Source organism: Siphateles boraxobius, unplaced genomic scaffold (assembly GCF_051911475.1).
Source record: "Siphateles boraxobius isolate OS27281-9 unplaced genomic scaffold, OSU_SipBor_1 130, whole genome shotgun sequence".
In the NCBI taxonomy this organism is placed as follows: Eukaryota; Metazoa; Chordata; class Actinopteri; order Cypriniformes; family Leuciscidae; genus Siphateles; species Siphateles boraxobius.
In genome coordinates, this window is record NW_027508734.1 from 562,698 (window position 1) to 581,872 (window position 19,175).

General features: G+C 41.0%; 1 protein-coding gene across 5 annotated transcripts in view; it reads right to left on the reverse strand.

Moving 5' to 3' along the window:
* Nucleotides 1-208: 208 nt before the first annotated feature.
* The window catches only part of alpk1 (alpha-kinase 1), a 31,674-nt gene continuing 12,707 nt past the window's right edge, over nucleotides 209-19,175 (reverse strand). For all 5 annotated transcript variants that reach the window (XM_077227400.1, XM_077227403.1, XM_077227402.1 and 2 more), the window contains 5 exons: nucleotides 16,800-19,128; nucleotides 16,327-16,474; nucleotides 13,457-13,619; nucleotides 12,737-12,920; nucleotides 209-680 (listed from right to left, as the gene is read on the reverse strand). In XM_077227400.1, coding sequence (XP_077083515.1) covers nucleotides 490-680; nucleotides 12,737-12,920; nucleotides 13,457-13,619; nucleotides 16,327-16,474; nucleotides 16,800-19,128 — 3,015 coding nt within the window. In that variant the 3' untranslated portion in view covers nucleotides 209-489. The remainder of the gene's footprint in view (nucleotides 681-12,736; nucleotides 12,921-13,456; nucleotides 13,620-16,326; nucleotides 16,475-16,799; nucleotides 19,129-19,175) is intronic.

A 19,175-nucleotide genomic window follows, 5' to 3' on the forward strand; every position in this document is an offset into this window, starting at 1 on the left:
CATTATTATTATTAATAATTAACATATTTATTGTATAGTGTTATTAATGCTTTGGCCAATAAAATATTTATTTCACCATGCCAGTAAAGCTGTTTGAATCGTGAGTGTGTGTAACCGGAGGAGTGTGTGTTCTGAAACTCTGGAATGGAGTTCTTCTGGTTTCAGTCACATGATGCATTAATGATGTCACAGTCATACGACTCTGTTATTGTGAGTGACCCACATATTTCACAATGTGGAACTGGATTTATTGAGTCCAAAGGTTATTGTGGTCTGACTGATAATAGTCAGTTCCTCATTTCTCATACAGTATCCACATAGTAATACCCTATATATTGCAATAAATAAAACACATTTTTCTTTTATATTTGGGTGAATTCAGCAGTTCAGAATGTGAGTTAGTCTCATATTTGATGAAGTTTGCATCACTGATCATGACTCTTCCTGTTTATCACTGCTTTGAAACAGAATAAAGCTATAGAAACATGATTATGGTGTGTGTTGCGAGATGTGTGTGAGTCGTGCGGCTCGGCAGATGTCGTTGCAGTCGTCTCCGTGCTGGTGTTTCAGGAAGTTGTTGATTCCCGTCTGCTGGAAGTTGCTGGATCTGGGCTTTCTGAGCGAGTGAATCTGAGGGTCGGTCAAGTACGTCAAACCCTTCCCGCTGGCCGTGATCCATCCTGAGGAGAAAACGGGAACGTTTTTCAAACACACTCTTAAAGATGTTGTTTTCAGGCTCTACTAGAACAGGTTTTCCTACTTGAATGTTGATTATTTTCCTCATATTCTCCATTGTTGCGGCTCCTCTCTTCCCAGTCTGTCAGTAACGTTTACTTCCTGTCTCTATGAAGCCCCACCTTCTGAAAAGCACAATGTGCTCTGATTGGTCGGCTGGTGCATTGTGTTGTGATTGGTCGAGCGCTTCGAGTGTGTTTGGGAAATGTCCCGCCCCTTTCCATAACCGCCAGTTTAACACTACTAACTAACTCAATCAGGCCCCGCCCCTTTATTCTGCGTATGAATTATTATAATGAGGAATATTTTGACGTGATCGTTCCCAGAAGAAACTCAAGATACAATGGAGGCTTTTTGAGGGTTAACATAAATAAGTTTTTTAGGGTTAACATAAATAAGTTTTTTAGAGTTAATATGAATACGTTTATTTTAGAGTTGACAAAAGTTTTTTGAGGGTTAACATAAATAAGTTTTTTAGGGTTAACATAAATAAGTTTTTTTTGGGTTAACATAAATAAGTTTTTTTTGGGTTAACATAAATACGTTTTTTAGGGTTAACATAAATAAGTTTTTTTAGGGTTAACATAAATAAGTTTTTTTTGGGTTAACATAAATAAGTTTTTTTTGGGTTAACATAAATAAGTTTTTTTTGGGTTAACATAAATAAGTTTTTTAGGGTTAACATAAATAAGTTTTTTTAGGGTTAACATAAATACGTTTTTTTTAGAGTAAACATAAATAAGTTTTTTTAGAGTTAACAAATAAGTTTTTTGAGGGTTAACATAAATAAGTTTTTTAGGGTTAACATAAATATTTTTTTTAGAGTTAACAATTAAGTTTTTTGAGGGTTAACATAAATATTTTTTTAGGGTTTAAATATATATGTTTTTTAGAGTGAACATAAACACGTTTTTTTTTAGAGTTAACAAAAGTTTTTTGAGGGTTAACATAAATAAGTTTTTTTAGGGTTAACATAAATAATTTTTTTTAGAGTTAACAATTAAGTTTTTTGAGGGTTAACATAAATATTTTTTTTAGGGTTTAAATATATATGTTTTTTAGAGTGAACATAAACACGTTTTTTTTTAGAGTTAACAAAAGTTTTTTAAGGGTTAACATAAATATGTTTTTTTAGATTTAACAAATAAATTTTTTTAGGGTTAACATAAATAAGTTTTTAGGGTTAACAAATACTTTTTTTTAGGGTTAACAAATAAGTTTTTTGAGGGTTAAAATAAATAAGTTTTTTAGGGTTAACAAATACATTTTTTTAGAGTTAACTAAAGTTTTTTGAGGGTTAACATAAATTAGTTTTTTGAGGGTTAACATAAATAAGTTTTTTGAGGGTTAACATAAATAAGTTTTTTTTAAGAAGGTTAACATAAATAAGTTTTTTGAAGGTTAACATAAATAAGTATTTTAGAGTTAACATAAATACGTTTTTTAGGGTTTACATAAATAAGTTTTTTGGGGTTAACATAAATAAGTTTTTAGGGTTTACATAAATAAGTTTTTTTAGGGTTAACATAAATAAGTTTTTTTAAGGTTAACATAAATAAGTTTTTTTAAGGTTAACATAAATAAGTTTTTTGAGGGTGTTATGTTTGAGTGTTCTAATCTGTATGTCATTGAAGGTTTCCCTGGTAGATCACCTGCAGTCAACCGGTTAATTGGTGTCACCTGACGGGAGCTACTTAAATCTAGAGGCTTGTTCGACTTGAACCGGCGCTGCACAGACCGATCGGTTGATGACATCAAAGTACCGCGAGAGCGATTAGAGAGCAGACGGCTCCTTATGCTTTTGAATCGCTCTCGCGGTACTTTGATGTCATCAACCGATCGGTCTGCGCAGCGCCGGTTCAAGTCGAACAAGCCTTAGGACGCATGCTCTTGCTCTCTCTCTCTCGTCTTGCAGCCGGCAGAGCAGTAAATGTGTTTTGCTTCTACAGTCCCCTTTTTCTTTTTTATATCAAATAAACTTTGTTTAATTGGCAGACTTCTGTCTTTGTGTCCTTTATGTTGCATCCCTAGAGCCAGGGTTGTAACATAATGGGGGCTCGTCCAATTTGGTTTGTTTCTTTTGATATTTTGGGGACTGTTTTTGTTTATTCCCTTTGATTGAGATCATTTGGTGAGTATGGTTGTTTGAGTATTTTTGAGCATGAGTATTTTGAGTATTTTTTATATGCATGAGTTTTCCCGGTTAGGAAGGGTGAGAGTTCCAGCTGGGTTGATTACTCAATCCTTTCCTTCGGTTCACTCTTTTGTTATTTTCGCTTTTTTGTTTTCGAGGTTATTCTGGGTGGAGACTTGTTCTCTGTCGGGGGTAAGCATTTCAGAACTGTGACCATTGATAAATTGGTTCACAGTTGCTGAGCTTTTGCTTTTAAAGTCGCCTCGTGCCCGGTACACCTCAGAAGATAGATAGGAGTTAGAAGTGTTCGGCAGGTATCCGGGTGTAACTCATGTGTTTTGTATTGTGTATGAGTTCAGCAACCATGCTCACTTTTTTGAAGGAAGTGAAAGAGGAATACTTAAGTTAGGTGAATTAAACTTTTTTTTTTTAGGTACTGTAGTGTTTATTTAGTCCATGATCGTAACTTTAGTGTGTTAGTAATGTTTGTGTGAAGTTCCTTTGTGGACTTTAGTGTAGACTAATGCCCAGTATTGTCTTTTGATATTCTCGATTGCTTGGGGTGAGTAATATTTTGTGTCTGGGCTAGTTCTACTTCCGGTTAAAGCTTTAAAAGCTTTGTTTGAGAGCATTTTTGCTGTTTTGTCATTTTTGTAGTAGTGTGTAATTGGACCTGTTGTAGTCGCTGAACTTCTGTGTAGGAAGTAGTGTTACTACTAAAGAGTAGTTAGTGTTGAGTTTAGTAATGGCTTCTTTAGAAGATTTCCTAAAGGAACCTTCAGAAGAGTTACTTGAGTTTTTTACAAAGGATCAACTTTTGCAGTTGTCCTCTCATTATGATATTCCCATCACAAGTAGTGAGAAGTGACTGAAGGATAGTGTGAAGGAAAACATTAGAAGTGTTTTGGTTGACAATGGTGTCTTAAAAGTTAAGCAGGTTTTCCAGCAATCCATGACTGCTCCTTTGTCTGAAGCTGCAATTAAGCTTAGGCTCAGAGAGCTAGCTTTCCAGGAGAAACAGCTAGAGGTTAATGCGAAATTAAGAGAGAAACAAATGTATCTTGAACACGAACGGTCTCTTAAAGAGTTGGAATTAAAAGCTGCTACTTTAACTCCAAGAGGTGATGGTTCTTCATTTGATGTTGGTAGACACATTAAGTTAGTACCTCCTTTTTCTGAGAAGGATGTTGACCGATATTTTTTTTCATTTTGAACGGGTGGCAACCATATCAAACTGGCCTAGAACTGTGTGGACTTTGCTTTTACAAAGTATCTTGGTGGGTAAAGCTCAGGAAGCTTATTCCGCTCTTAGCCTAGAGAAGAGTGCTAATTATGATGAGGTTAAAGCAGCTGTATTGAAGGCATATGAGCTGGTTCCTGAAGCTTACTGCCAGCGCTTTCGAAGTTGTGCCAAATTTGCTCACGATACTTATGTTGAGTTTGCAAAGCAGAAGGAGAATCTTTTTGATCGGTGGTGTACGTCTCAGAAGGTGGAAAGTAAGGAACATCTTAGGCAACTAATTCTGCTTGAAGAATTTAAAAACTGTCTGCCGGATGTAGTGTCTGTTTATTTGAATGAGCAGAAAGCAGTGACTTAAGAACAAGCTGCAATCTTGGCAGATGAGTTTGTCTTAACACATAAGGTACATTTTGGTAACACATAAGGTACATTTTGGTGACAAACAAGCTGAGGTTCAGGAGCAGATTAAGCACAATAGGTCTCGGTTTGTAAAGTCTGTGCCTTTTGCCTCATCATTTGCCAACAAAATGACTAATGATGGTTTGATTTCAGAAAGGGCTTGTTTTTATTGTAAGACACCAGGCCATCTTATTGCAGATTGTCCTGTTCTAAGTAAAAAACAGAAATCTGCAAAGACTGTAGCATCTGTAAGTCCTGAGTTCCACTCCAAGGTGCCACTCCCCCCATCCCCAACAACCTGAACCAATATACATAAGCCCTAATGCTATTCATCGATAGAAGACAGGGTACCAGTTATGGCCCTTCAACCCAAGGCCACCTTCTCTGCGTGCTGTCCAAGTGGACCCAGAGTGGTTGGATACTTACCTCCCTGTCCAAGTGACCCCTTCGTTAACACCGCAAGGTATCCCGGCGTACCCAAACAGGGCCTGTGTCACGGGGTTCAAAATTGGCGGGTCCCTATCACCAAGCTTCTACCAATCTTTCCCCTGAGCATATGCCCACTAGACATGTGCCGGTATTCGGTAATGCGATAAATCGCGGTAATGAATATGCACGATATTGTTATCGCGGGCACTTCAAAATACCGTGAATAATAATAGATCCGAATTTAGATGTCTAGAACGCGCATCAGCTTATTTTCCATCAACCGCTTAAAAAACACTGCGTATATGCTGCGCAAAACACGTGAGCGAACGCACTCTGTAAACAATGCCCACGTGTAGAAGCACTGTGTGCATGCGCGCAGTGCGCACTGAGGTCTAATGTAAACAATTCTCACATAGAGAAGAAGCATGGCGGAAGGGGGAATGCTGCCTACGATTTATCCACCTTCTAAAAGGGTAAAGTCAGAGGTTTGGAAATATTTTGGGTTCCAAAAAAATGCAGAGGGATTGCTGATCGAAGACGGTTTCCCTTTGTGTAAGACGTGTGGACGGAAAGTGGCTGCGAAACATGGGAACACGTCTAACATGTTCGCTCATCTTCGCGACAACCATCCAGTGCAATTCAGGGAGATAAAGGTAAGACACTTTATTTCTCATGTTGAATGCCACAAAAAAAAAAACTATTTGAAAAGACAGGATGGCAAAATTACGTTAACTTATTTCCATTTGCTGCTTGTAGCTTGCTTCCACGTAGTTTAAGAGTAAGCCTGAACTCCACTAGCAACGCTAAAGTTTGCGTCTTGTATTAACAACAAAAATACAATAATCAGCTAAAAGTAAGTTGTGTAATTAATAATGGAGGTTTGGCAGAATAATTAATTTGAAATTAAAGTTAAAAAGGAACGCAACACAAATACATTTTCCACACAGTGCACTAAACTTTTTGTTTATAAATGTTTAGCTAGCTATATTAGCTTACCTACTGGCTTTGTTATTTAGAAAAAATAACTTGAATTACAGTGCTACTGTCGTACTGACAAGTCGTTGGTAAGTAATTTGTCAGTATGACCCATTAAATATCAAGAGATGTTATATGTGTTATTTGGCTATGTAATTATGGTGTTGATTACACTATTGTAAAGTGGAAGAAAGCTCATCATCATGTGTTTATAATATTTAATATTAATTTAATTTAATTACAAAATTACAAAAATTAAAATTATATATTTAATCTAACAAACAAAAAACAAATTTTCAGTTAGCATTACTTTGCCTGTATTCTCTGTCTGAACAGCATCTTTTATTGACATTTTCAGAGGTATGAAGTAATATTTTTCTTCCCTATTTTACAGAGTGGCCATGCATCTAGCAGTCCTGCTGGTTCATCTTCAGCTGAAGCCATCGTCCAGCCAACAGTCAAAGAGGCATTCCAGCGTCAGGCTTCATATGGACCCTCATCTCATCGGGCCAAGGAAATCAACCATGCCATAGCATATTGTATTGCTAAGGACATGATACCAATTTACACAGTAGCAAAACCAGGATTTCAGAAACTGATGAAGACGACAGTTCCACTTTACAAAGTTCCCTCACAGAAGTTTTTCTCGAAGACATAATTACCCAAAATGTACAACAGTCTAAAAGAGGATGTTGGCAAGCGTATAGCCCAGGGAAAATGGTATGCAGCAACAACTGACCTATGGACCAGCAGTGGAGGAAGTGGACATCCATACATCAGCTTCACCATCCACTACCTCACAGATTGGAAACTTCAATCAAACTGCCTGGAAACGCAGTTCTTTCCAGACGACCACACTGCTGACAATATCAGGGAATTTTTTGATAACATGTTGCAGGAGTGGGGCATCAACAAAGAGCGTCTTGTCAGTGTTACAACTGATAATGCTACAAACATGAAAAAGGCATTCGAGAATGACACCACCTTCCCCAGTCAGTGGTTTGGGTGTTTTGGCCACAACTTGAATCTGGCCTTTTCTAAAGCTCTGAAAAATCAGAGGGTGGACACAGCTGTCCGAAGCTGTAGACATTTGGTGCAGGGATTTTCAAGAAGTTGGAAGAGAAGAAGAGAGCTCAGAAATAAACAAGAGGCCTTAAACATCCCTCAGAGGTCGCTCATCCATGACGTAGTCACTAGATGGGGATCGACACAGAAAATGCTGCAGAGGTTTATTGAACAACAGCAGGCAGTCTGTGCTGTACTGGCAACTGAGAGAGGGGCATGGCATTTGATGCCAAAGGATGCAGATATTGCAGTCATTGAGCAAGTCTTGCAAATCCTTCAACCACTCAGTGCTTTTACTGATGCTTTGGCTTCAGAGAGCAGAGTAAGTCTGTCAGCCCTGAGGCCGGTGCTAAGTCACATCATCTCAGACATTCTTGAGGTAAAAAATGAAGACAGTGCCCTCACCAAAGACCTGAAGAGGGTAATGAAGTCAGATCTTGAGTCCAGGTACACTGCCGATGCAAAGAAGGTGATGGACTTGACAAGCTTTGTTGATCCCCGGTTTAAGGGAAGCTTTTCTGATGACCTTGATGCCACAGTCAACTGCTGCATTGAGGAAGCCTCAAAACTGGCAGAGATGACAACACTGAGTGAGGGAGCTGCCCAGACAGAGCAAAGCAGCACAACTCCCACCCCCCACCTCCCACCCCCTCCTGAAAAACAGCAACAAAGCTTGGCCACCCTGCTCAACAAAATCACCTCCACAAGGCAGCAGAGAGCAGAGGAGCAGGAGGGTGAAGGCAACATTAAGTCAAAGATTGAAGCTGAGATAAAAGTGTATGTTTCTGTGCCCCTAATAAAATCAGAGGCAGATCCATTGCAGTGGTGGAGTTTGCATGCTGAAGAACTACCTCATCTTGCTACCGTGGCTGAGAAGTTTCTCTGCATTCCTGCAACAAGTGTTCCTTCAGAGAGGGTATTTAGTGCCAGTGGACACATCCTCTCACCTCAGCGTTCAAAGCTCAAGCCAGAAAAAGTGAACATGCTCACATTTTTGCACTTCAATCTGGAGGACTAACACATGCCAGTCCAGAAGAGATCGCAGGTTGAAAATGTTTATTGTTGATTCTTTATAGTTGTGTTTTTTCTATTTAAAAACAAATAACAAAAGTGGTTATTTTGCAGTTTGCACTTTCTGTTTGATAGTACAATTACTAACTTTATACATTTGTATTGTGTATTGTTTTATTTATATTTATTTGTATTTAAATGTTTGAGGTACTTTTTGTTATTTAAAAAGTTATTAAAGTTACTAAGTGGACAAAACTGAAGTTTGTTTATTTTTTTAACCTGTTTCTCTTGTGCTATTAAAATATCGTGATAATACCGTGATAAAAGCTCAATCAATTAATCGCAGCATGAAAATTTGATACCGGCACATGCCTAATGCCCACCTAAACAGACATCACACTTACCATTGCAAATGTGACCGTAAGGCAGCATATACCATAACGACCCTAATATTTTCAACAATCATCCATATTCTCCGAAACCTCCAGCACTAACCACACCCCCATTCTTCCTTCTCCCTTCCACCAGAAAAACCTTTTATTCAAACAATCCTACTTAAAATGTCTATACTCTACTGAAATCGAACCCAGGTCTCTCTGTTTTTTTCTTAATCATATCTAAGAATCCAAAATAATATTCAATTAAATCAATAAATCTTTACCTAAATTTCCAACAACTACCGGTCTTGAACTCGGGTCCTCCCATTCCCAGGCCTCCAGTACTAACCATCCCCCTTCCCTCAAAAAAAATGTATATTCAAACAATCCTACTTAAAATTTCTATACTTTACTGGTATCGAACCCAGGGCTCCCTGTTCCCAAGCCTCCAGTAGCAACCTCTCCCCTATTGATTTTTTAGTAATACCTTAGAATCCAAAATAATATTCAATTAAATTAATAAATCTTTACCTAAATTTCCATCCACTACTAGTCTCGAACTCGGGTTCTCCCCTTCCCAGACCTCAGGTACTAACCATTCCCCCATACTTCCTTCTCCCATCTACCAAAAAATATATATATATATTTTGAAACAATCCTACTTAAAAACACTACTGGTATCGAACCCGGGTCTCCTTGTTCCCAACCCTCCAGAGGTAACCGCTCGCCTACCAATTTTAACAATATTAACTTAAATCAATAAATCACGAACTCGGGTCCTCCCATTCCTCCAGCACTGACCGCTCCCCCATATCCAATCAGGGCTCCTACTGCAGGGGGTAGGTTTAGGTATGTTAAGAAATCGACTATCCCCTGATATGGTAGAACCACCTCCTAATACGGGCTCCCTCCTGTGTGGGGTAGGTTTAGGTATGTTTGAGAAATCACGTCCCATCTCCTATATAGGGGTAGATTTTGTGCAGGTCTAACCCCTTTATCCCCTATGGGGGGTAGATTTTAGTGCGTGTATGTGTACTCTGATAATCCAGCTCTATCTTACTTGATTCTGCCTCCTGTGAGGGGTAGTTTAGGGTATCCTTAAGAAGTTAAATCCCAATCCCCTATCCGGGGTAGGTTTAGTGCTTATGTAAGTACAGGGGTAGTCAAATTTCTATCCTATTTATGTCTCTCTCCCGTATGGTGTAGGACAGATGCAATTTTCTCCTGATAAGTGATACCACACAATTTCATATCTCATAATGTTTTTTTTATTATCATGATCTTTTCATTTTTTATCTAAGATTTAAACCTTTAGGGAATCGCGTTCCCAGTCTCTTGATCCAGTGTCTTTCTCTCATTAGTCTGTCCGATTTGTTCCATTCTGGATTATGCTCCAGCCCAGAGATCTTCAAATTTTGGATCCCATGTCTCCTGAAATGTGGCCCTATGTGTCTCTTACTCTGGGTCCCTTTCCTTATTGTACTTCTGTGTCCCCACATCCTGGTTAGGATTGAATTCTTCGTTTCTCCTACGTATCTTTTCCCACAACCGGCACACCTAATTAAGTATACACAGTTCTTGCATTTCAGGGAAATGGCCTGGGTGACCCTATACACTGCCCTCCGCTTCCCCCTCACAAAGACATCTTGGATCTTTCCTGGAGTCCTACTGTTCGTGGGACCCAGTTTTCTATGTACCAGGAGGTCTTGTAAGTTCTTACTCCTCTTATAGGCCGCCACGACCCTGTATTTACCACACCATGACTCTTTTTGTGTCAGTGTGTCAAAATTCTTCCTCACCCCCGTTGTTAATTTCTTAGCGGTATCAGAGAACCTTAACACAACTGGAAGAATCTTTTTGTGTGGTGTCTCAACAGTCCTTCCAACCTTCTTCCTCTCCTCCTTTGCCACTTCCCTTAGGAAACCTTGTGAATAGCCTCTTCCTTTAAGGGCCTCCATCAGAATTTTGGCCGCCTCTACTCTATCTGCCTCCCTGGTGCAGATCCTCCTGAACCTCAGGAGTTGGGCCTTGACAATCCCCCTAAAAACGTGACCATCGTGAGGACTGCTATGGTGCAGAAGTGCGTGTGTGTCTGTCGGTTTAAAAAAAACTTTTGTATCTAGCAACCCGATGTCTTGAAATCCTGGCCCTTTATAGGTGGTATATTTCCAGGAAATCAATTTTATCTGGCCTCATTTCCAATGTCACCCGGATCGAAGGGTGGTGTGTATTTAACACGTGAACAAATTCTTTCCAGTTCTCCTCTGAACTCTCCCATACTCCCCATGTATCATCAAGATATCGGAAATATTGTGTGGGCAGAGACTGGCATTTAGGGAAGACAGATTCCTCCCATTCGGCCATGTAAATATTGGCATAGGCCGGAGCAAATCTCTTCCCCATTGCTGTCCCCTTAACTTGAAGTACTGTCCATGGAATTAAAAGTCATTCTGTGTTAAGCTCAGTTCCAAAAGTCTCAACAAATTATTTTCTGGCCTTCCCTCATCCGGGTAACGTTGAAACATTTTTTAACGGCCTCTAACCCTCTTTTTGTATCAATATTTGTGTATAAACTCTCCACATCCATAGAGAAGAGCTTGGCCCCAGGACTGACCTTTATTCCTTTGATTTTTTCCAAAAAATCGTAAGTCTCTTGTATAGTTTTGGTGTCTCGTAGAGAGCGGATTTAAATAGAAAGTGATAAACTCCGCCACCCTGTAGCTTTCACTCCCGCAATCCGAGACAATCGGTCTCCCCGGTGGGACATCAGGAAAGGGCCAGGTCTTCCTATCCTTATGAACCTTAGGCAATAGATAAAACCTCCTTTCCCTAGGTGTATGTGATCCCTTGATGTATTGAACCTGCCTTTTATTCAAGACCCCTTTCTTTAGTAGTTCCTCCATTTCCTCCTTGATTTGATCCATCGATTCCAGATAAATGGGTTGTTTCATTTTTTTTATAATATTCCCCATTTTCCAGTTGTCTATTTGCTTCTCTAATATACTGTTCCCTATCCATAAGGACCACCATGCTCCCCTTATCGGCTGGTTTAATAACTATGGTATTATCTTTTCTTAAGCCATTGAGTGCCTGCCATTCTTCTCTTTAAAGATTCCAGTCCTCTTTTATCTCCTTAATCCGCTTCATTATTCTCTGATCCTCCTTGATGACCTCCTGAACCACATTAGGAACTTAGGGCCCTTCAGGCTACCAGGAGGAGGAAGGTGAAGGAGAGCGACAAAGGAAACCAGTTTTAATCTCCTATGGTACTCTGTAAGTCCTGCCTCTGCCTCCAGCCTATTCCAGGCTATCCCTTCCATCCCGGTGCCCCTTGGGACAAATGACAAGCCCTTTTTCAACACCGACACTTCGGCTGTGCTCAAAAATTTTATACGGGAGAGGTTCACGATGGTCCTATGACCTTGCATGGCCGAGTGCTCCTCCCCTATTAGTTTAAATAGAGTAACCAATGCTTCAGCATTGCCCGACCCGTGGTCCCAGTCCAATGGGTCAGGTCTAGTTCTGTCCGGAAATCCTGGACGGGGAGAGCAGGTATGTTTTTTTCAATATGTGAGATATAAGTGTTAATCTGGTGGAGAGCCTCAATCTGATTCCTTGGTAAGTACCTGTGATGATTTAAAACAGGGATGAGAATCTGCACGTTAGGAAAGGTCCCCTCCGCCGCCTCCAAGGTTTTCCTAATCCAAGTGCCCACCCAATTAGTAGACGCACATGTCCTGTCATTAATCCCAAATGACAAAATCACTTTAGCAACTTGATTAGTTGTAGGGGTCTTGTTGCGAATAATTTAATGCGCATGTAACCAACAAGCCCGCGGGTAGCACACTATCTGAATTCTTCCATCGTCCAGGGTTCTACAGAAACCACTGAACCGCCACCAAGTGGTAGAACCGTTTAGGGTTCAGATAAATGAGTAGTTCAGGGTTCAGATAAATGAGTAGTTCAGGGTTCAGATAAATGAGTAGTTTAGGGTTCAGATAAATGAGTAGTTCAGGGTTCAGATAAATGAGTAGTTCAGGGTTCAGATAAATGAGTAGTTCAGGGTTCAGATAAATGAGTAGTTTAGGGTTCAGATAAATGAGTAGTTCAGGGGTTCAGGGTTCAGATAAATGAGTAGTTCAGGGTTCAGATAAATGAGTAGTTCAGGGTTCAGATAAATGAGTAGTTCAGGGTTCAGATAAATGAGTAGTTCAGGGTTCAGATAAATTAGTAGTTCAGGGTTCAGATAAATGAGTAGTTCAGGGTTCAGATAAATGAGTAGTTCAGGGTTCAGATAAATGAGTAGTTCAGGGTTCAGATAAATGAGTAGTTTTGGGTTCAGATAAATGAGTGTTTAGGGTTCAGATGTACCTTGCAGATCCACCACCACCTCCTGACGCCTGGAGAACTCGTAGCTGAAGTGACCGAAGGCGATGCCGTACTGGGTCGCACTATTCTCCGCTTTTCCTCTGGCGTTGTTGGTGAGTTTTACAAAAGTCCCAGACATGAACGGCTCCGCAGATAAACAGGTCAAGATCCGGTGCGACTTCAGAACCTGAAACAGACCAGCCTTCAGTTCTGCTTCATCGTATTCACAATCCTTCATGTGCTGTATACACAACACAATAACAAAAATCATATATGGTTTGTATAATATATGGTCCAAAAGCAGATCCCATCAGTCACTTTAACAGCCTCATAATAATAATTATTATTCATTTTATTTTAATATTCACATTTGCATTTTACAATTAAAATTCCTTAAACAAATATATTAGTATTCCAATAATACTATTGCATGGTAAAATAAAATCTGGTATTTAATATTAATAATCAGAATAATTATTAAGATTATTATTATTCAAAATATTTTATAAAAATGAAAAAATCAATAAACTTAAATATTAAATACAAATTATTTAATCATAATAATAATAACTTACCCACTGATTTATCACCATAATTAATTATTACACATTCAGTCTAATGCACCAATCATGTTGGGTTCTGTTTAAAAATGCAGCCTCTCTAAATGTGCGAGACATATTATTTGTCCATTGTGATAATATATTCATAAGGTGTTGATCTCACCAGCAGCACTTCAGAGGGGATGAAGAAGATCTGGGTTGTGATGTTATTATCATACAGGCGTTTATTAAACTCAGTGACGTAGTATTGTGCCGTCATCTGCCTCTCCACGTCGTCCAGGTGGGCGTGAAGACCTTTATTCTTCAGGTACTCCTTCCCTACATAACTGAGCAGAGAATATTAATATTAGAAATACATTTACATTACAGTCAGGCCTGAGATCAACTGAGGACATTATTTTCTCTCATTTAATATGACTATACAACAACAACAATAATACTACCACTACTACTAATAATAATAAGTATAATAATAATCATCAATATGAAATTATTATTGTTATTATTAAAATTTTAATATATTGAATATAATTCAAAGTAAAAAGAATGAAAATAAAAAAAGACATTTCTTACAATATAAGAATATATTATATATCAACACCAATATATGTATATATTTCTTTTGCAATAATACCATTGTACTGCAAAAAAAAAAGAAAGATGAATCATAATAATATGAATAAAATAATAATAATAAAAAATATTACTATTGAAATAATATTGAACTGTAAACAACAAATATTTAATTATTAATAATAATAATAATTATTGTTAATATTAATACAAATTATATTTCTTTTATTATTTTTATTTAAAAATAATAATATTGAAATAATACTGTACTATAATAATGTACTATAAAAATGGTAAAATGAGCATTTATAAATAATAATAGTTTATTTTAAAGAACAGCACCACATGTATTTCCATTAAACCCTTTACTTTACTCTGGACTCTTCCAGAGTTAACATTGTAAATCGTAAAAACACTATACTTATGTGTTTTATTACCTTAAAGTCTCCCTGTAGTCAATAACTGTATCGCTTAAAACTCATCTCTGATCACCAAAATGACTTATTTAAAAGTTTTTTCCTTAAAAAAAACAACTTCTTCATGCCTTAAAATATCCTGAATTTAACTCGACGCCTTTGCCTCAATTAGTATGCGTGGTTCTATGAATATGCAAATGAGCCCCGCCTCCACTCACTCACTCACTCAGAGATCCACTCGTTGACGATCACACGTTGATCTGATTGGTTGCAAGGTAGTTTGTGACGTCAGAAACACCAGCGATTTCAAAGCGTGTTTTTGAGACTGTCTTTGGTTCACTGCAGTTTTAAGGAGAAAATACCCAGCAATGCTGTCGACTTATGAATTTACACATGGTTTGTCTTAAAGCTGCAGTAGGGAGTTTTGAGAAAACGTTGACTTAGCCTGAAATTTGAAGAAGCACAACTTACTGGTCCCACCCCCTTGCTCTCTGCTGAGCTACAGCCCTCCCTCCACAGCTCCTCCCCCACAGCTCCTCCCTCCACAGCTCCTCCATCCACAGCTCCTCCCTCCACAGCTCCTCCCTCCACAGCTCCTCCCCCACAGCTCCTCCCTCCACAGCTCCTCCCTCCACAGCTCCTCCCTCCACAGCTCCTCCATCCACAGCTCCTCCCTCCACAGCTCCTCCCTCCGCAGCTCCTCCCTCCACAGCTCCTCCCCCACAGCTCCTCCCTCCACAGCTGCTCCCCCACAGCTCCTCCCCCACAGCTCCTCCCTCCACAGCTCCTCCCCCACAGCTCCTCCCTCCACAGCTACTCCCCCACAGCTCCTCCCTCCACAGCTCCTCCCTCCACAGCTGCTCCCCCACAGCTCCTCCCTCCACAGCTACTCCCCCACAGCTCCTCCCTCCACAGCTCCTCCCCCACAGCTCCTCCCTCCATAGCTCCTCCCTCCACAGCTCCTCCCTTCACAGCTCCGCCCTCCACAGCTCCTCCCCCACAGCTCCTCCCTCCACAGCTCCTCCCTTCACAGCTCCTCCCCCGCAGCTCCTCCCTCCACAGCTCCTCCCCCACAGCGGAGCCGCCATGAACGCGCAGGCTAGTAACCACCGATGACGGTGGATTATAAACAGTTATGGAACATTCACTAATAGGGACGAAACATCAACAATATGCTTTACATTGACTATGGCCTGCCCATACTTTAAATACAAACTTGGTCATCAAATCATTATGTATTTTGCAACACATGTAACTTTATAACGTTGCACTATAAGTTATAAATAGCTAAGATAATGTTAAAATAACGGTAACTAACATTACAGTATGTAAGTAATTATTCTACTGATTTGTAATGCTAGATAAGGTTTGCTAGTACATTATTTCAGCAACATGACAAGCCAGTGAATTAGCAGGTGTAAATTGTTGCTTAGCACAGTGCGTGACATTTTATCTACATGTTATGCTGCTAGAGTTTTGACACCGAGTCAATGGGCTCTGTCTAATTCTTTCTTTTTCGCTTGTTTATCGTCATCTGTCTTTTTCCTTTTACCTCTTTGTTTTATGAGCAGGTGCCACTCGAGAAATTGGCAGTTTAGGTTGTTTCTCTGCCATTAGCACAGCTGCAGCACACCGGCAATCTTGACTTTGAACGACGGTACGCGCTCGCGCTGTGCAAGAGAGGGGTGATCAGCGCGTACACGAGCGTGATTGACACTGCTAAGACATTCCTCCTGGCTCTGATGTGTTGTTTCTGACCGGGAGCGCTGTATTTCTGCAAATGGCAATAGGACCACTGGGAGGAGCCAGAGGAGCTTGATTTTTTCACGGATTATCTGTCTCATATTCTACTGTCAGGATATAATGACAGTTTTAACAAATATTTGTTTACAAAAGTTACCTACTGGAGCTTTAAAGCGTATTAAAAACACCATATAGACATATAAACAACATTAAAAACTTGGTTTTCACTACAGGGGGACTTTAATATTTTATTCTCTCTCTCTCTTCCGACCATGATAACGGATCTGTGTGTGTGTTTGACCTGCTGAGAAGCTGCTCCTGGTGCAGGCACTGAAGCTCAATGGCTTGTCTCTGTTTGCCTTTGACTCCCATCGGTTTCCCAATATAAACGCTGGTTTCGCAGCCCACCCAGACACCAGAGGCCTTTGAGTACTTCAGGACGATGGCATCTGCAGAACACAAGAACACAGAAGACATAAAGTGACATTTCTGTCTTGTTTTCCAGTATAAATATAAAAAAATTCTTTAATCCACACACACACACACACACACACACACACACACACACACACACACACACACACACACACACACACACACACACACACACACACACACACACTTGTTTTGCTATACTTGTGAGGACATTCCATAGGCGTAATAATTTTTATACTGTACTAACTGTATATTCTCTCCCCCTACACTAACCCTACGCCTAAACCTACCCCCATCACACACACACACACACACACGCACACACACGCACGCACCCACCGTAGGGCTTCTCCAGCTGCGTGCGGTCCAGGGGTTTCAGCGGGGTGTTCGGGAGCCGCTTGACGAGGCAGCTTTCACAAACTCCAGCCAGGAGCGCTCGATAGTCACGCCCCGTCAGAACGCCACTTCCCATGATGCAGTTCCTGAAGCATCCGTTGCACAACAGCTCGTCGTCTCCCATAGAGTCCGACAGATGCTCAAACCACAGTTCCTCGAACGGGTCGCTGTCGGTGGTCGTTCCTGGGCCTTCCTGAATCTTTGGCGGGAACGCTTTCTTCTTGTGCGCTAGCTCAAGGCGCTCTACATTAGCGACGGGGCTCACGGACAGTTTTTGCCAAGATGAGTGCGAGCCGAAGCTATCGCACAGGGAAAACGAGGAAGTGCTCCCCCCAAACTTGGCACCTTTATTGATTTCGTTGCCGTCATGGGAAGGATCTTCAAGGTCCTCCACGGTTTCTACGCCGCTCTGGGATTGTCCCGATACTCGTTCCCATGAAGAGCCGCTGCTGAAGGAACTCGAAGACGTTCTCGCTTCCAGGTTCTTCCGAACGTTTCTCTGTTGGGTTCCTGATGTATTCGGTGGGTTGTCCTCAACGTCTTCAGTTATGACAGGCTCTAGCTTTGGTTGGGATTGAGTTTGGGATCCTTTCTCGTACCTAAAGGTGTTGGGAACGTTTGGAGAGACGACGCTTGCTTCTCGACTTCCACTGCTATGGTCATCAAGAACCTGATAAGATCTGAATCTGCTTTGTTCCACATCATCATCTGTGGTTTCTACGCCGCTCTGAGATTGTCCTGATCCGTGTTCCCATGAAGAGCCGCTGCTGAAGGAACTCGAAGACGTTCTTGCTTCCAGGTTCTTCCGAAGGTCTCTCCGTTGGGTTCCTGATGTAGTCGGTGCGATGTCTTCAACATCTTCAGTTGTGAAGGGCTCTAGCTTTGGTTGGGATTGATTTTGGGATCCTTTGTTGTGTCTAAAGGTGTTGGGAACACTTGGAGAAACGACGTTTCCTTCTCGACTTCCATTGCTATGGTCATCAAGTCCCTGATAAGATCCGAATATGCTTTGCTCTACATCATCATCTGTGGTTTCGACGCCGCTCTGAGATGATCCCGATACGTGTTCCCACGAGGAACTCGAAGACACTCTTGCTTCCAGGTTCTTCCAAAGGTCTCTCCGCTTGGTTCCTGATGTATTCGGTACGTTGTCCTCAACACCTTCAGTTATGACAGGCTTTAGCTTTGGTTGGGATTGATTTTGGGATCCTTTCTTGTGTCTAAAGGTGTTGGGAACGCTTGGAGAAACGACGTTTGCTTCTCGACTTCCATTGCTATGGTCATCAAGTCCCTGATAAGATCCGAATCTGCTTTGCTCCACATCATCATCTGTGGTTTCTACACCGCTCTGAGACGATCCCGATACGTGTTCCCACGAGGAACTCGAAGACGCTCTTGCTTCCAGGTTCTTCCGAAGGTCTCTCCGTTGGGTTCCTGATGTATTCAGTACGTTGTCCTCAACACCTTCAGTTATGACGGGCTCTAGCTTTGGTTGGGATTGAGTTTGGGATCCTTTGTTGTGTCTAAAGTTGTTGGGAATGCTTGGAGAGACGACATTTGCTTCTTTACCTCCATCAAGAGCCTCAAAAGATCCAAAACTGCTTTGTTCATCACAACCCTGATCAACCATAACTAAAGATCCGCTACTAGATGGATTCTGCTTGGAGGAAAGCGGATTCGAATGATCGGCTGTTGGAAGAACTTCAGTGTCCGTCTGAAATGCTGTTATGCATTGAGAATGAGTTGAATACGGATCGCCTCGAACGCCTTTCTCGAACGCCTCACAAACCGACTTGTGGTGCTTCCCGAAAACATCCAACGCCTTTGCAAAATCGCTGAGCGTGAACAAAACAGGGCCGAACTCCATTGAACGGTAGCTATCGGGAATAAAAGAGCATGGATCGGAATTACGGAAGGTTTCAACTTTCAACAAGGACTTAATCTGCTGTATCCTCGCCATGATCTCAGCACACGAAGAGGAATCCGCTCTAGCACAATACTCGACAAATAACGCCAAGGCTTCCCGACAGACGCTGGTCGCCGTAAGGACCGTCTCGGACTCGCCGCTAATCCATCGGTGTGTCGTGGCCAAGCAATACGCGGCTTTGAGGAATGTGTGCAACTCCAGCCTGCTGGTGACGGCGTCTCCTGCAGTCTTTGTTAACAAGCCGATCTCAAAGGCCTCCTTGGCCAAAGCCAGGTACGTTTGCTGATCCTCCATGGGGCATTTCCTGGAGAAACTGTAGGATAGTAAACAAATGCCCTGGGCGACCTGCAAAAGAGCATTGGGAGGGGGAAATGAAAACACATCTAGTGTTA